The sequence below is a fragment of the Poromitra crassiceps genome (genome assembly GCF_964638095.1).
Source record: "Poromitra crassiceps genome assembly, chromosome: 16".
NCBI lineage: Eukaryota > Metazoa > Chordata > Actinopteri > Beryciformes > Melamphaidae > Poromitra > Poromitra crassiceps.
The window spans coordinates 27,638,227-27,655,726 of record NC_139645.1 but is presented as its reverse complement, the minus strand read 5'-3'; the positions used below and the strand labels follow the sequence as shown (position 1 = coordinate 27,655,726).

The 17,500-nt window shown below is 45.7% G+C and overlaps 1 protein-coding gene across 1 annotated transcript in view; it reads right to left on the bottom strand.

The window, feature by feature from the left end:
- Nucleotides 1–17,500, bottom strand: part of itfg1 (integrin alpha FG-GAP repeat containing 1) — a 318,962-nt gene that overhangs the window by 88,754 nt on the left and 212,708 nt on the right. Inside the window, exons 11-12 of the mRNA XM_083653071.1 lie at nucleotides 13,410–13,575; nucleotides 12,351–12,465 (exon numbers count right to left, since the gene is read on the bottom strand). Of these exons, the coding sequence (XP_083509197.1) occupies nucleotides 12,351–12,465; nucleotides 13,410–13,575 (281 nt within the window). The remainder of the gene's footprint in view (nucleotides 1–12,350; nucleotides 12,466–13,409; nucleotides 13,576–17,500) is intronic.

Genomic DNA, 17,500 nt, shown 5'->3' with positions numbered 1-17,500 from the left:
GGGTTTATCCCAGTTGCCTGTTTCCGCTGCACCAGACTCCTCGGACAGAAGGGAGAGGAGGCTGGCCAGCGAGACTAGTGTGGATGTAGCCTGAAAGAGGAGCATAGAGGAGAGGAGGAGAGACAACAAGAGGAGAGGAGAGAGAGGAGAGGAGGAGAGACAAAAGGAGAGGAGAGAGAGTAGAGGAGGAGAGACAAAAGGAGAGGAGGAGGAGAGGAGGAGAGACAAAAGGAGAGGAGAGAGAGGAGAGAGAGGAGAGGAGAGGAGGAGAGACGAGAGGAGAGAAGAGAGAGGAGAGAGAGGAGAGGAGAGGAGGAGAGACGAGAGGAGAGGAGAGAGGAGAGAGAGGAGAGGAGAGGAGGAGAGACGAGAGGAGAGGAGAGAGAGGAGAGAGAGGAGAGGAGGAGAGACAAAAGGAGAGGAGAGAGAGGAGAGGAGGAGAGACAAAAGGAGAGGAGGAGGAGAGAGAGGAGAGGAGAGGAGGAGAGACGAGAGGAGAGAGAGTAGAGAGGAGAGGAGGAGAGACAAAAGGAGAGGAGAGGAGGAGAGAGAGGAGAGGAGGAGAGACGAGAGGAGAGAGAGGAGAGAGAGTAGAGGGGGCGTGGGCCTGAACAAAGCTCCCAGATGTTTCTAAATGCAGCTAATCTGCATGCTAATAAGTGAGCAGGAAACCAATCAACTCATACAGTTCTGCTGTCAGTCTCCATCTCACACACACACACATGCACGTGCACACACACACACACACACACACACACACACACACACACACACACACACACACACAGATGCATAGTTGCATACACAGAGATGCCCCCCCCCCACATCCCGTTATCCTTTCTAATTTTGGAGTGTATGATTGCTGCCATCCTCTCCCTCCTCCCATCTGTCCATCCTGCTTCCTCCTCTCCTCCTGCTTAAAGAGACAGTACACCCCTAAATCAAACCAGTAGTACTGCTAGTTAGCTACATGCCACAGCTAGCTCAAACCAGTAGTACTGCTAGTTAGCTACATGCCACAGCTAGCTCAAACCAGTAGTACTGCTAGTTAGCTACATGCCATGGCTAGCTCAAAACCAGTAGTACTGCTAGTTAGCTACATGCCACGCCTAGCTCAAACCAGTAGTACTGCTAGTTAGCTACATGCCACACCTAGCTCAAACCAGTAGTACTGCTAGTTAGCCGACATAAGACGCCTAGCTCAAACCAGTAGAACTGCTAGTTAGCTACATGCCACACCTAGCTCAAACCAGTAGTACTGCTAGTTAGCTACATGCCACGCCTAGCTCAAACCAGTAGTACTGCTAGTTAGCTACATGCCACGCTTAGCTCAAACCAGTAGTACTGCTAGTTAGCTACATGCCACGCCTAGCTCAAACCAGTAGTACTGCTAGTTAGCTACATGCCACGGCTAGCTCAAACCAGTAGTACTGCTAGTTAGCTACATGCCACGCCTAGCTCAAACCAGTAGTACTGCTAGTTAGCTACATGCCACGCCTAGCTCAAACCAGTAGTACTGCTAGTTAGCTACATGCCATGCCTAGCTCAAACCAGTAGTACTGCTAGTTAGCTACATGTCACGACTAGCTCAAACCAGTAGTACTGCTAGTTAGCTACATGCCACGCCTAGCTCAAACCAGTAGTACTGCTAGTTAGCTACATGCCACGCCTAGCTCAAACCAGTAGTACTGCTAGTTAGCTACATGCCACGCCTAGCTCAAACCAGTAGTACTGCTAGTTAGCTACATGCCACGGCTAGCTCAAACCAGTAGTACTGCTAGTTAGCTACATGCCACGCCTAGCTCAAACCAGTAGTAGTGCTAGTTAGCTACATGCCACGCCTAGCTCAAACCAGTAGTGCTGCTAGTTAGCTACATGCCACGGCTAGCTCAAACCAGTAGAACTGCTAGTTAGCTACATGCCACGCCTAGCTCAAACCAGTAGTACTGCTAGTTAGCTACATGCCACGGCTAGCTCAAACCAGTAGAACTGCTAGTTAGCTACATGCCACGCCTAGCTCAAACCAGTAGAACTGCTAGTTAGCTACATGCCACGCCTAGCTCAAACCAGTAGTACTGCTAGTTAGCTACATGCCACGTCTAGCTTAAACCAGTAGAACTGCTAGTTAGCTACATGCCACGCCTAGCTCAAACCAGTAGTACTGCTAGTTAGCTACATGCCACGCCTAGCTCAAACCAGTAGAACTGCTAGTTAGCTACATGCCACGCCTAGCTCAAACCAGTAGTACTGCTAGTTAGCTACATGCCACGCCTAGCTCAAACCAGTAGAACTGCTAGTTAGCTACATGCCACGCCTAGCTCAAACCAGTAGTACTGCTAGTTAGCTGCATGCCACATCTAGCTCAAACCAGTAGTACTGCTAGTTAGTGACATGCCACGCCTAGCTTAAACCAGTAGAACTGCTAGTTAGCTACATGCCACGCCTAGCTCAAACCAGTAGTACTGCTAGTTAGCCCACATGCCACACCTAGCTCAAACCAGTAGTACTGCTAGTTAGCGACATGCCACGCCTAGCTCAAACCAGTAGTACTGCTAGTTAGCTACATGCCACGTCTAGCTCAAACCAGTAGTACTGCTAGTTAGCTACATGCCACGTCTAGCTCAAACCAGTAGTACTGCTAGTTAGCTACATGCCACGTCTAGCTCAAACCAGTAGTACTGCTAGTTAGCTACATGCGACGGCTAGTTCAAACCAGTAGTACTGCTAGTTAGCTACATGCCACGTCTAGCTCAAACCAGTAGTACTGCTAGTTAGCTACATGCGACGGCTAGCTCAAACCAGTAGTACTGCTAGTTAGCTACATGCCACGCCTAGCTCAAACCAGTAGAACTGCTAGTTAGCTACATGCCACGCCTAGCTCAAACCAGTAGTACTGCTAGTTAGCTACATGCCACGTCTAGCTCAAACCAGTAGAACTGCTAGTTAGCCCACATGCCACGCCTAGCTCAAACCAGTAGTACTGCTAGTTAGCGACATGCCACGCCTAGCTCAAACCAGTAGAACTGCTAGTTAGCTACATGCCACACCTAGCTCAAACCAGTAGTGCTGCTAGTTAGCTACATGCCACAGCTAGCTCAAACCAGTAGTACTGCTAGTTAGCGACATGCCATGCCTAGCTCAAACCAGTAGTACTGCTAGTTAGCTACATGCCACGCCTAGCTCAAACCAGTAGTGCTGCTAGTTAGCTACATGCCACACCTAGCTCAAACCAGTAGAACTGCTAGTTAGCTACATGCCACGCCTAGCTCAAACCAGTAGTACTGCTAGTTAGCTACATGCCACGTCTAGCTCAAACCAGTAGTACTGCAAGTTAGTGACATGCCACGCCTAGCTCAAACCAGTAGAACTGCTAGTTAGCCCACATGCCACGCCTAGCTCAAACCAGTAGTACTGCTAGTTAGCGACATGCCACGCCTAGCTCAAACCAGTAGTACTGCTAGTTAGCGACATGCCACACATAGCTCAAACCAGTAGTACTGCTAGTTAGCGACATGCCACGCCTAGCTCAAACCAGTAGTACTGCTAGTTAGCTACATGCGACGCCTAGCTCAAACCAATAATACTGCTAGTTAGCCGACATGCGACGCCTAGCTCAAACCAGTAGTACTCCTAGTTAGCTACATGCGACGCCTAGCTCAAACCAGTAATACTGCTAGTTAGCCGACATGCGACGCCTAGCTCAAACCAGTAGTACTGCTAGTTAGCTACATGCGACGCCTAGCTCAAACCAGTAATACTGCTAGTTAGCCGACATGCGACGCCTAGCTCAAACCAGTAGTGCTGCTAGTTAGCCCACATGCTACGCCTAGCTCAAACCTGTAGTACTGCTAGTTAGCCGACATGCGACGCCTAGCTCAAACCAGTAGTACTGCTAGTTAGCCCACATGCTACGCCTAGCTCAAACCAGTAGTACTGCTAGTTAGCCCACATGCTACGCCTAGATCAAACCAGTAGAACTGCTAGTTAGCCCACATGCTACGCCTAGCTCAAACCAGTAGTACTGCTAGTTAGCCCACATGCTACGCCTAGCTCAAACCAGTAGTACTGCTAGTTAGCCCACATGCCACGCCTAGCTCAAACCAGTAGTACTGCTAGTTAGCCCACATGCCACGCCTAGCTCAAACCAGTAGTACTGCTAGTTAGCCCACATGCCACGCCTAGCTCAAACCTGACGCAGGAGGGGGTGAGCGCAAGCCACAGAATACGGTGTAACACCGGCCTCATCACCTGAGAAATGTACTGATTTAAACTACAGTAGCTAATCAACACGCATGTGTTGAAATGAGTAAAGCAAGGGTCTATTTACGGGACCTTTCCAGGGGCCCGGCCATTTCTGTGGACATACCCAGCGGTCACGCCCCCTGCTGGCCTGCAGGCTGCTTTCAAAAGCCACGAGCCTGATCCTATGCTACCATAGCAACAGAGAGAAGAGTCCATAGCAACAGAGAGAGGAGTCCATAGCAACAGAGAGAAGAGTCCTGGCGCTGGTGGGTGAACTCGCGTATGCAGTGAACACCAGAGGGTCAGATGTGTGTGTTGGCTGGTCTGGGGTCAGGTCATCTCGGCGTGAAGAGCCCCGCGGGCCTCTGGGGGAGGAGAGGGGTGAGGAGAGGGGAGAGGGGTGAGGAGAGAGGTGAGGAGAGGGGGAGAGGGGTGAGGAGAGAGGTGAGGAGAGGGGTGAGGAGAGGGGTGAGGAGAGGGGAGGAGAGGGGTGAGGAGAGGGGTGAGGAGAGGGGGGAGGAGAGGGGGGAGGAGAGGGGTGAGGAGAGGGGAGAGGGGTGAGGAGAGAGGTGAGGAGAGGGGAGAGGGGTGAGGAGAGAGGTGAGGAGAGGGGTGAGGAGAGGGGTGAGGAGAGGGGAGGAGAGGGGGGAGGAGAGGGGTGAGGAGAGGGGTGAGGAGAGGGGTGAGGAGAGGGGGGAGGAGAGGGGAGAGGGGTGAGGAGAGGGGAGGAGAGGGGTGAGGAGAGAGGTGAGGAGAGGGGTGAGGAGAGGGGTGGGGAGAGGGGTGAGGAGAGAGGTGAGGAGAGGGGTGAGGAGAGGGGAGAGGGGTGAGGAGAGGGGTGAGGAGAGGGGTGGAAGCTGCCTCTGATGGGTCGATGGTGGGATGGCCAGCGTGCGCGATGTGAATCTTCCCACACAAACACACCCACACAGCGCTCACACACACACACACACACACACACACACACACACACACACACACACACACACACACACACACACACACACACCCACGCAGCGCTCACACACGAGCTGGACACAAAGTCAATGTGCAGCCGGGGTCGGCTCGATAACGCTGGAGGGAGGAGCGAGGCATGTCGTGCTGGAAAAAATAGGATTCCACCTGAGGAGGTGCATCTGGAGAGACGCATCACAATGCTGGACATATCTGAACCTGTCAGCTGGATCTGAATGTATATCTGAACCTGTCAGCTGGATCTGAATGTATATCTGAACCTGTCGACTGGATCTGAATGTATATCTGAACCTGTCGGCTGGATCTGAATGTATATCTGAACCTGTCGGCTGGATCTGAATGTATATCTGAACCTGTCGACTGGATCTGAATGCATATCTGAACCTGTCGGCTGGATCTGAATGTATATCTGAACCTGTCGACTGGATCTGAATGTATATCTGAACCTGTCGACTGGATCTGAATGTATATCTGAACCTGTCGACTGGATCTGAATGTATATCTGAACCTGTCGACTGGATCTGAATGCATATCTGAACCTGTCGGCTGGATCTGAATGTATATCTGAACCTGTCGGCTGGATCTGAATGCATATCTGAACCTGTCGGCTGGATCTGAATGTATATCTGAACCTGTCGACTGGATCTGAATGCATATCTGAACCTGTCGACTGGATCTGAATGTATATCTGAACCTGTCGACTGGATCTGAATGTATATCTGAACCTGTCGACTGGATCTGAATGCATATCTGAACCTGTCGGCTGGATCTGAATGCATATCTGAACCTGTCGGCTGGATCTGAATGTATATCTGAACCTGTCGACTGGATCTGAATGCATATCTGAACCTGTCGACTGGATCTGAATGTATATCTGAACCTGTCGACTGGATCTGAATGCATATCTGAACCTGTCGGCTGGATCTGAATGTATATCTGAACCTGTCGACTGGATCTGAATGGATATCTGAACCTGTCGACTGGATCTGAATGTATATCTGAACCTGTCGGCTGGATCTGAATGTATATCTGAACCTGTCGACTGGATCTGAATGTATATCTGAACCTGTCTGGATCTGAATGTATATCTGAACCTGTGGGCTGGATCTGAATGTATATCTGAACCTGTCTGGATCTGAATGTATATCTGAACCTGTCTGGATCTGAATGTATATCTGAACCTGTCGGCTGGATCTGAATCTCGGTCTCTCTAGCAGATACACTTTCTGATAAGCCTCAAAAGGCCTGTTGTCTCCTCCAAATAAAAGAGACTATAAAGCGAGACGCACTCACTAAAATCTTTTATTTGACATGATGTCCACGGTGCAGACAAGACGTTTGGGACTCTGTCTTCTTCAGTAGCTGCATATACTGTCACTAACAAACAGTTAAGCCCAGGGCCTTTGTCTATACCAGGCTCCTCCCCTGTCAGTCACACACCTGAAGATCATCAAATCAATACAGTTCCAGTAAAAGATTAAATATCACACGTCATATTATCACTTGTCTAAATTCAGAGATGGGCTATAGGGAAGCTCTGTGTTTTTAATACATACATTATCTTGAGTAACCGGGTCATGATGTCTGGAAAGAGACATACTGTTTTTCAAATGTATTTTTTAGGTGCTTCGAGCACTACACGCCGAGTGCCATCCAGTTCCATTTTATTCAAGAGAAGACAGAAACTCTGCGGCCGATATCTCCAAAACTCAGGCAACTATCGCAAAACGATACAGATGGATAAATAGCACTACAGGTGAGAGGAAAAATATGTATTTTGGATTTTAGGGTGAGCTGTCCCTTTAAGAGACATAGCGCCCTATCTCACGCCTGGTGCAAGGGCAAGTGTCTTTGCTAGTTTCTAGCACTTGAAAATTTAGCTTTTTTTTCTTTGAATGACCACCTTCAACGCTGAGACACATCCTTTGATGTACTGACCCAGTGGAAATTATTAAAAGAAAAAAAGAAAGGGAGAATTTGAGTGCTAGAAACTAGCAATAACAACGCCTGCTCTTCCACCAGGCACAAGATACAGCCAAATACCGTCTGCTCGACCAGCACTCATCTGTATCTGTGCTTCCTGTGTGTGTGTGTGTGTGTGTGTGTGTGTTTGTGTGTGTGTGTGTGTGTGTGTGTGTGTGTGTGTGCGTGCACGAGAGAGAGGTTCTGTAGGCAAAGGAGGAGTTGTAGCCCCCCCCCCACACACACACACACACACACACACACACACAGACACACACACACACACACACACTTTACTTTACTTTATTTGTTTATTTGGACGGGACAGTGCATATTCATGAACATTACACAAGGCAACGTAAATAAGCCGGAGTTAGCAAGAATGCTAAATTACATCCGTAGTCCCCACAGAGAGACAGAAAAACGACAGAGGCAGCACCAGGACAGAACTAAACAGAACAATACAAAAAACAACATGAGCAATAACAAAACCAAAACGGATCAGAACTAAAGTAAACCAAAATGAACTAAACTAGGTTAATAAAACAAGACAAAACAAAAACAAGAAACATAACAGAGCAAGCAAAACAAGAGCACTACAGTACAATTTACACATGGTCGCAGATTTGGCTATTTAAAATCCATTTTTTTACGTTGTGTTTGAAAGATGGGAATGACAGACAGTTTCTTATAGTTTGAGGTAGCGAATTCCAGATTTGGCAGCCCTGGACTGAGAGGGTGTTTTTGCCGAAGGCAGTTGTCCGGTGTGGTGCTACACAGTCCCCTCTGGCGAAAGCCCGAGTGTTGAGTCCTGTGTCAGGCTTCCGTTTTATGAATTCCCTCAGGGGGGGCGGGCAAAGTCCATGTAAGGTCTTATAGACAATACCAACCTGTTTAAAAACTTTAAAGTTAACAAAACTTAGAAAATGATACTTACTGAGGATGTTACAGTGGTGATATGAGTAGGGTTTTCTGTCAAAAACCTTCAGTGCACTTTTATATAACTGTTCAATGGGTTTGAGGATCGTTACTCCTGTGCAAGACCAGTTTGTGAAGCAGTACTCAATATGTGATAGTATCATACATTGGAGATAAGATTTGGCGGCCCCTACTGTCAGATAAGGTCTGATTTGTTTAAAGTTTTGAAGGTTGAACTTAATTGTGTTAGCAACCTTTTTTACATGTTTTTTGAAAGTTAGGGTAGAGTCTAACATTACCCCGAGGTATTTGAACTCAGACACCAGTTCAAGTTCCTCCCCGCCCAGGAACACATTCGATGACTCTAAAACCACAGATCTTTTGGAAAAAGCCATGCAGACGGTCTTTTTGGCGTTCAGGAGTAGACATGAGTCTGTGAGCCAGTCCTGGACGCTACTCATTGCATCAGTTAGAGTTTTTGACACCTCTGCATAGCTTTTACCATGGGTTAGTAGAACCGCGTCATCTGCATACATCTGTGCATGTACATTTTTACATACATCAGGTAAGTTGTTTATGAATAGAGAAAACAGGATTGGACCTAATATTGACCCCTGGGGGACACCAACAGAGCAAGTGTGGTAAGCAGACTTGATACCATTTATGCTGACGCACTGTTCTCTATGTGATAGGTATGATGAGAACCATTTGATGGCCTCAGAGGAAAAGTTGAAGTGTGTTAGTCTGGACAAGAGCACCTGATGGCTGATGGAATCGAAGGCCTTCTTGAAGTCCAGAAAGACTGCCATTGCACAGGGGGCCTTGTCCAGGGCACACCTCAACTTTTCGGTAAATAAGCAATTTGCTGACTCGGTTGAATGAAAGGCACAAGATACAGCCAAATACACACACACACACACACAAACACACACACACACACACACACAAACACACACACACACACACACACACACACACACACACACACACACACACACACACACACAGACACACACAAACACACACACACACACACACACACACACACACAGACACACACAAACACACACACACACACACACACACACACAAAACAAGTGTTCAGCGTGTGCTGACACAGAAGGTGATGAACAGCGATGCTTGTCGTGCTAATGAGCAGAGCAGAGTGACAGCTGGAAGGCCCGCCCCCGCCCGCTCGCCCGCTCGCCTGAGAGGGGAATTATTTGTGCTTTCCTCAAATATCTTGTAGGTGCCAACGTCCTGACATCAAACATGGTTACAGTGACACATACACACATACACACATACACACATACACACAGCAAACCACTTTCCACTGTCTGAACTGACAACAACAGTTGCTTGTGGTGAAGACACTATTTACTGTGTGAGTGAAATACAGCACACTGAGGCCCAATTTACAACGACAACGCTCCCTGCATAACACAAGCACACTTTTGTTGTGTTTTGGCCGGGGGCCTTCTGTTTCCATGGCAACGGCATTATTGGGGCCTGGGGGGTAGGGATGGGCGGGAGTACCCGGGTACTCGAGTACTCGTTCATAACGTCAGTACTCGAGTACCCGGGTACTCGAGTACTCGTTCATAACGTCAGTACTCGAGTAATGTTTCCGCTGTTCGGGTACTCGCCCCACCCCTCGCCCCTTTAAAAATGGTACGCACACATCGTCATGTGCATAGATATATATAAAGGCTAGATGGCTTAAGGCGGAGTCAGCAGCGTCGTTGAACGGCCGCCATCTTGCTACAGTGCCTTTCTGGTACGTTCTATGGTAGCTGGTGACCTGCACAGACAAAAATACTCATAACTCGCTGAAATCTTGACGGATTTACAAACGGTTTGGTTTATTACAAGCATATTCCGTTCCCGAGATAGACCAAAAAAAAAAAAAAAAACACTAAAAACACTATTTTTTTGATGGGCTCCAAATTACACCAAAATTAAACCGAAGCATCTATGCCATGAGAGGGATTCAGGCACAAAGTTTCATGCAGTTTCATCCATTTCCCTAGGAGTTATGATCATATGATGTTGCCATACTAACCCAACAACAGATGCTCATAACTCCTAGTAGCTCCCTGTAGCAAGATGGCCGCCATGCGACGACGTCGCTCTCCATTGGCCGGCAGCGCGGGTAAGCTATCTAGCCTTTATATATATCTATGGTCATGTGGATCAGGCAGCATGGCTGTGTTTCAGACAGGCATAACTGCACGGGCGTCAAGTCAGCCACAATGTAAAAGTATGTCATCTGCTTTAGGGCTTTCAAAATAAAACGCCTTATTGTAACATTGGCATTAATATTAATTTTGAGTAATGCCTTACAGCCACAGTTTCACTCGTAATCTTAACATCACGAGTATTTTGATACAAGGTTTGCTGCTTTGTTTGTTGAAATACCTTTTTCTCATCCAACGTGCATCAATAAGCTATTTACTTTTGTTTAAGTACTATTATTTTGAAAGTTTTAACAGGAAGTTTCCCAGCTCAAAAATTGACTGGTGGAGATGCGCTCCCGTTAACGACACGAGACAGACGCACACTTCTCCACAACGCACGCCCGATAAAACTCATTGAAAACGTGGCGCTAGTTTACTGACTACACTGTCGTCGTCCCATAACGTTAGCCACAAGAAATGTGGAGAACGAATCACTTTATTGCTTCATGTCGATCACTATTTATCTGCAGCTAACGTTATGGTCACTGGTCAGTTTTCACTTTTTGGCAGAACACCGGACCTTATAATCCATGGATTTACGTTACTGTACTGATCATAAAGCAGAATGGATTATACCGGGCATGTAGGCCTATTGGAAATTAGCCTTCTTCGCTTGTTTCACAAGTCTGCTCGGACGACGCAGCGCTAACCAATGCTGCCATCCAACCACCAGAGATCTGAGGTTGGGACAACAGCTGCAGCTAACGTCACCTAATGGTCCCTCTCCTCACAAAAAGTGCTACAGGTTGTGTTTTTTCCATGCAAAAATGCAAACGTTATGTGTGAACAGCCCCACACACAGCAGATTACCCCTGCTCCGTCATTACCATAGTAATAGATATTCGAAATGAACTGCTTAACATAGCCAAACTTGGGTTAAGCGTGTGTTTCCACACGGACCCCCAAAGCCCCCCCTCCCCCCCCCCCCCCCCCCACACAGCGAGTACCCGATTACTCGTTCATAATAGAAGGAGAGTACTCGAGTATTTAAATTGGTTAAAATGCCCATCCCTACTGGGGGGGGAAGGTGCGCAAAAAAGTGAAACCGGGTCCCAGAGTAGAATTCTTTGATAACGCTCCACACTTCATGCATGGAACACAATAGTCTGAGCATATTAATATAGCCTTGATACCTGATGCAGCATTTGTGTGTGTATCCCTTTAAGACCGCGAACCGCGTCACTTGGTTCGCGGTCTTAAAGGGATACACAGACAAATGAGGGATATACACGCAAATGCTGCATCAGGTATCAATGGGATAATAGCACAAAGTGAATCGCATTGACATGCAACAAACGTTGGCCAACCCTGGCGTGTTGCGCCCCCAAATCGAGTGTGTTCTGGCGCTAAGCGAGTGGGTTCCGGGACAACCAGGCTCTCTGAGGCACGAGCCACCTTACGTTGACTTTAGGAGCTGTGCGGTAAATACAATATTCCTGGAATGCGAGTTGAACTAACCAGTTACATCATCAAATGAAGACATTACTGTTTGTTTTATTTTCTATTATATATTTTATGGGCTAGGACTTCTGCCAGGGTACAAAGGACTATAGGCGGCCATCTTGCCTGCAGGATTTTCAAATCAAGTAGAATACCAGAAACCTGGGGGGTTTAGTCCCCCTTTAAGAAAGGAATTTGCGTATAGACGGTTTTAACTTGCCAACATAAACATTCTAAATTGCCCTAAGCTGACTTCCGGTTGCAGCGTTTGCTAAAACAATAGCTGACAAGAGGAAACGTTCCCTAGCAACACAATTCCATGAAAAGCGTCTATAGAGAAAGTAGTTCTGAGCTGGTGTATCTAGCAGAGAACACATGGTTACATGATGACATGCTGTGTTTCTGTATGCTTCAATGAGACGACTGTACTGTACGTGTGTTACAGGAGGAGTGTTTGAAATGCTAGCTGTACACGTCGTGTGGGAGGAGAAGAAGAGGTTTGTCCCCTCACTCTCTCTAATGAGCTAGTCTGGGGGCATGGAGGGGAGGGGGGGGGGGGGCGGAGTCACTTACCCATCACTTTAACAAAGTAGGCGTCGGCTTCAAAGTTGTTCTTCAAAGCGTGGATGATGAAGCCGTCTTTGCCCTCCTCCTCCTCCTCGCTGAGAACCAACATGTCTAATATCCCCTGCAGATGACACAGGCATAGAGATAAGAGGCCACGGTGTGTGTGTGTGTGTGTGTGTGTGTGTGTGTGTGTGTGGTGTGTGTGTGAGTGAGTGTGTATGTGTGTGTATGTGTGTGTGTGTGTGTGTGTGTGTGTGTGTGTGTGTGTGTGTGTGTGTGTGTGTGTGTGTGAGAGTGTGTGTGTGTGTGTGTGAGAGTGTGTGAGATTGTGTGTGTGTGTGTGTGTGTGTGTGTGTGTGTGTATGTGTGTGTATGTGTGTGTGTGTGTGTGTGTGTGTGTGTGTGTGTGTGTGTGTGTGTGTGTGTGAGAGTGTACACACAAGCGGGTGTGTGTGTGTGTGTGTGTGTGTGTGTGTGTGTGTGTGTGTATGGTGTGTGTGCGCACACCTGTCTGTGTGTGTGTGTGTGTGTGTGTGTGTGTGTCAGGAGGACTGATCCAGCTTCTCGTTTTCTCGGCTCTTGATTATGTGTCTCTCACTCAAAATTAAAGATTAAAATTTGCGATACCCTTGGATGGAAACCTAACTAGAGACGCTGGGGTAGCTGGGTGAGGGTGAGGGAAATTCATACTTCCCAGCCAGCATAGTTAGCATTTAGCTGCTAGCCCAGCCCAGGCAGACAGGATCGGGGATTCAACCACCGCAGTGAACGCACATCTGAACATACGTCTATGTAGCTGCTCTAGAATCCCCAATCCTGTAGTGTAGAGCCGCAGCACCTTCCGCTGGTGAGTCAGCCCATTGATATATATAGTTTTTTCCCCCACCATCTAGTCTCGCGCACCATCTGTAGTAACATTCTGTGGGCGTTCCTACACAGACCGACTGTATCTATGGAAAAGGGTTGAAGGCGACTGGACGATAGGAGAGGAAGGTGCACACAAGAGAGAGAGAGAGAGCCTGGACTCAAACCAAAACAAGCCCAAAAACAAGCCCAAGTACTCACATCCTCATAGATGTCGAAGAACGTTGCCACGGCGGCGCGGGGGATGGCGCCCAAATCTGATTGGTCCCAGTGGATGCGGAACATCCTCCCAACTGTGTGGCAAGTGACGTTGTTACAGGGTACATTCTCCAATAGGAAGGCCTGCTGAGCACTGGAGGCGGGAGCACTGGGGGAGAGAGACAGAGAGAGAGAACATGTGTGTTATTGTTTACATCTTAAGGTTCACACCGACCTATTCAAGTTTTTCGCTGGCATCGAGTTTACATACAAAGTCAATGCAAACGAGCGATTGAGCGTATATTCGCCCGGGAGAAAAATCGCTGGGCGTCCCAGCGACAGAGACAGAGCGATAGGGAGAAAATAAGCTCGTCGCCCGAGATGAAATATCCCAACTCGAGCGAAATTACGCTGGCATCAGTCGCTCGCTGTTCAACGCTGATTGGCTGCCGTGTGAGAGCGAGTCAAGGATCACTCTGGCTTGGAACAAACCGCTGGTTTATTGTGTGGCAACAAACCGCATTGACAGGCTGACAGCTGACATGAAGTGAAGTCTGTACTACCGGTATGGAGCTCGCGTTAGGAGCACGCTGATAGGCTTAGCTTGTAAACAACTACGGTGGCTCGTAGTGGACAACATCATGACTTTGCGTAACACTATAGCCCCCACATGTCCGTCAATTCGTGTGCCTGTTGACGAGCGATTTAAACACAGCGACAGAGCGATTCCAAAGGGTTGAATCGAGCGACAGACAAATAAATATCTCGGTGTGAACACTTTAGATGGCGTATATAGTATATCTATAGCCTAACGTTACGGTAGTATAACTATAGCCTAACGTTACTGTAGTATAACTATAGCCTAACGTTACTGTAGTATATCTATAGCCTAACGTTACTGTAGTATATCTATAGCCTAACGTTACTGTAGTATATCTATAGCCTAACATTACTGTAGTATATCTATAGCCTAACGTTACTGTAGTATATCTATAGCCTAACGTTACTGTAGTATATCTATAGCCTAACGTTACTGTAGTATATCTATAGCCTAACGTTACTGTAGTATATCTATAGCCTAACGTTACTGTAGTATAACTATAGCCTAACGTTACTGTAGTATATCTATAGCCTAACGTTACTGTAGTATATCTATAGCCTAACGTTACTGTAGTATATCTATAGCCTAACGTTACTGTAGTATATCTATAGCCTAACGTTACTGTAGTATATCTATAGCCTAACGTTACTGTAGTATAACTATAGCCTAACGTTACTGTAGTATATCTATAGCCTAACGTTACTGTAGTATATCTATAGCCTAACGTTACTGTAGTATATCTATAGCCTAACGTTACTGTAGTATATCTATAGCCTAACGTTACTGTAGTATATCTATATCCTAACGTTACTGTAGTATATCTATAGCCTAACGTTACTGTAGTATAACTATAGCCTAACGTTACTGTAGTATATCTATAGCCTAACGTTACTGTAGTATAACTATAGCCTAACGTTACTGTAGTATATCTATAGCCTAACGTTACTGTAGTATATCTATAGCCTAACGTTACTGTAGTATAACTATAGCCTAACGTTACTGTAGTATATCTATAGCCTAACGTTACTGTAGTATATCTATAGCCTAACGTTACTGTAGTATATCTATAGCCTAACGTTACTGTAGTATATCTATAGCCTAACGTTACTGTAGTATATCTATAGCCTAACGTTACTGTAGTATGTCTATAGCCTAACGTTACTGTAGTATAACTATAGCCTAACGTTACTGTAGTATATCTATAGCCTAACGTTACTGTAGTATATCTATAGCCTAACGTTACTGTAGTATATCTATAGCCTAACGTTACTGTAGTATATCTATAGTCTAACGTTACTGTAGTATATCTATAGCCTAACGTTACTGTAGTATATCTATAGCCTAACGTTACTGTAGTATATCTATAGCCTAACATTACTGTAGTATATCTATAGCCTAACGTTACTGTAGTATATCTATAGCCTAACGTTACTGTAGTATAACTATAGCCTAACGTTACTGTAGTATATCCAGGGTTCGAGTTATGGGGGGACCTATGGGGTCTTGGACCCCATAGCTAGAGTCTGGGACCCCATAGTCCAGAACACCTGTGGGACCCCCACAAATATAACTTTTTTATTTTTATTTATTTTTTCCTTTTTTGTGTTCCAAATAACACATTTTTCGATGGAAGAATTATTATTATTTATGTTAACTAGATAAATAGGCTAAATAAGAAACATGTTTTCAGTTTTCCCAAAACAACCGTTTGAATTGTGTGAAATAGGCTGCATTTCACCTCCAAGCCACCATGTGCCGCCCATGAGCGCGTGTTCTACTGCTACAACCGAGTTGCAGGGAGAAGAAGCCACAACATGCAACCATCACGTGATGTAAACAGCCGCCTGAGCCAACAAGATCTTATTAATCTTTAGTATAGTGTTATCATGCCACTGAAGAAAAGGCTGAAGCTGCCAACGGGGTGTACAAGCCTGGATAGCTTCGGTTTCAGAAAGAAACAAAGAACAACTTCAGACAAGGGACAACGACCTGTTAGTGCAACAGCTAGGTTGCTACTAGCTAGTAGGTAAGCTAACGTTATGGTCTGATGATGAGAGGAGAGGAGTCTGAGATTTTTCATTTTGTAAGTATTACGCCTACAGTTGTTTTTGTTCTAACAAGATGCTGCTACTGTATCTGCTGAAATATGCTGCTGTTTGTTGCAATTTGTTTTTCATTCACAAGTTCTTGATTACCTGTGCACAAGGGGTTTGTTCGTAAGGTTAGCCTACTCTGGTAACTTCCGGTCTGTTGTTGCTATGCAACGGTAGCGTAGGGGATGGCTGCCCCATTCATCTGTTTTCTTCTTGTTGTTGTTTTTAGATAGCGTTTCTTGCTGAGTGCAGAGAACTGCTCGGAAAGCAAATTGTATGAGCATTATGTATTTATTTTTGTAGTTTTTGATTTATAAGTGCAGAGACAGAGTTAAATAAATGTTAATTTAAGTTAAGCAATTTTGTCTCATTTGTAAAATTAAATTGTTGTATTTTATCAGATGCAAGTGTAAGACTGAATAATAACATCATACAACAGTCTAAACCGAATGTTAATTTAAAATTAGATATTCCTCTAAATCTGGCTTCAAACGGCCACAATTTGAGGAAAAAACGGCCCAATTTTTTTTCGGCGACCCCCTCCGGGGGCCGCCGATTTAGGGGGACCCCATAGCTATCTGACTATAACTCGAACCCTGAGTATATCTATAGCCTAACGTTACTGTAGTATAACTATAGCCTAACGTTACTGTAGTATATCTATAGCCTAACGTTACTGTAGTATATCTATAGCCTAACGTTACTGTAGTATAACTATAGCCTAACGTTACTGTAGTATATCTATAGCCTAACGTTACTGTAGTATATCTATAGCCTAACGTTACTGTAGTATATCTATAGCCTAACGTTACTGTAGTATATCTATAGCCTAACGTTACTGTAGTATATCTATAGCCTAACGTTACTGTAGTATGTCTATAGCCTAACGTTACTGTAGTATATCTATAGCCTAACGTTACTGTAGTATATCTATAGCCTAACGTTACTGTAGTATAACTATAGCCTAACGTTACTGTAGTATATCTATAGCCTAACGTTACTGTAGTATATCTATAGCCTAACGTTACTGTAGTATATCTATAGCCTAACGTTACTGTAGTATATCTATAGCCTAACGTTACTGTAGTATATCTATAGCCTAACGTTACTGTAGTATGTCTATAGCCTAACATTACTGTAGTATATCTATAGCCTAACGTTACTGTAGTATATCTATAGCCTAATGTTACTGTAGTATATCTATAGCCTAACGTTACTGTAGTATATCTATAGCCTAACGTTACTGTAGTATATCTATAGCCTAACGTTACTGTAGTATATCTATAGCCTAACGTTACTGTAGTATATCTATAGCCTAACGTTACTGTAGTATGTCTATAGCCTAACATTACTGTAGTATATCTATAGCCTAACGTTACTGTAGTATATCTATAGCCTAA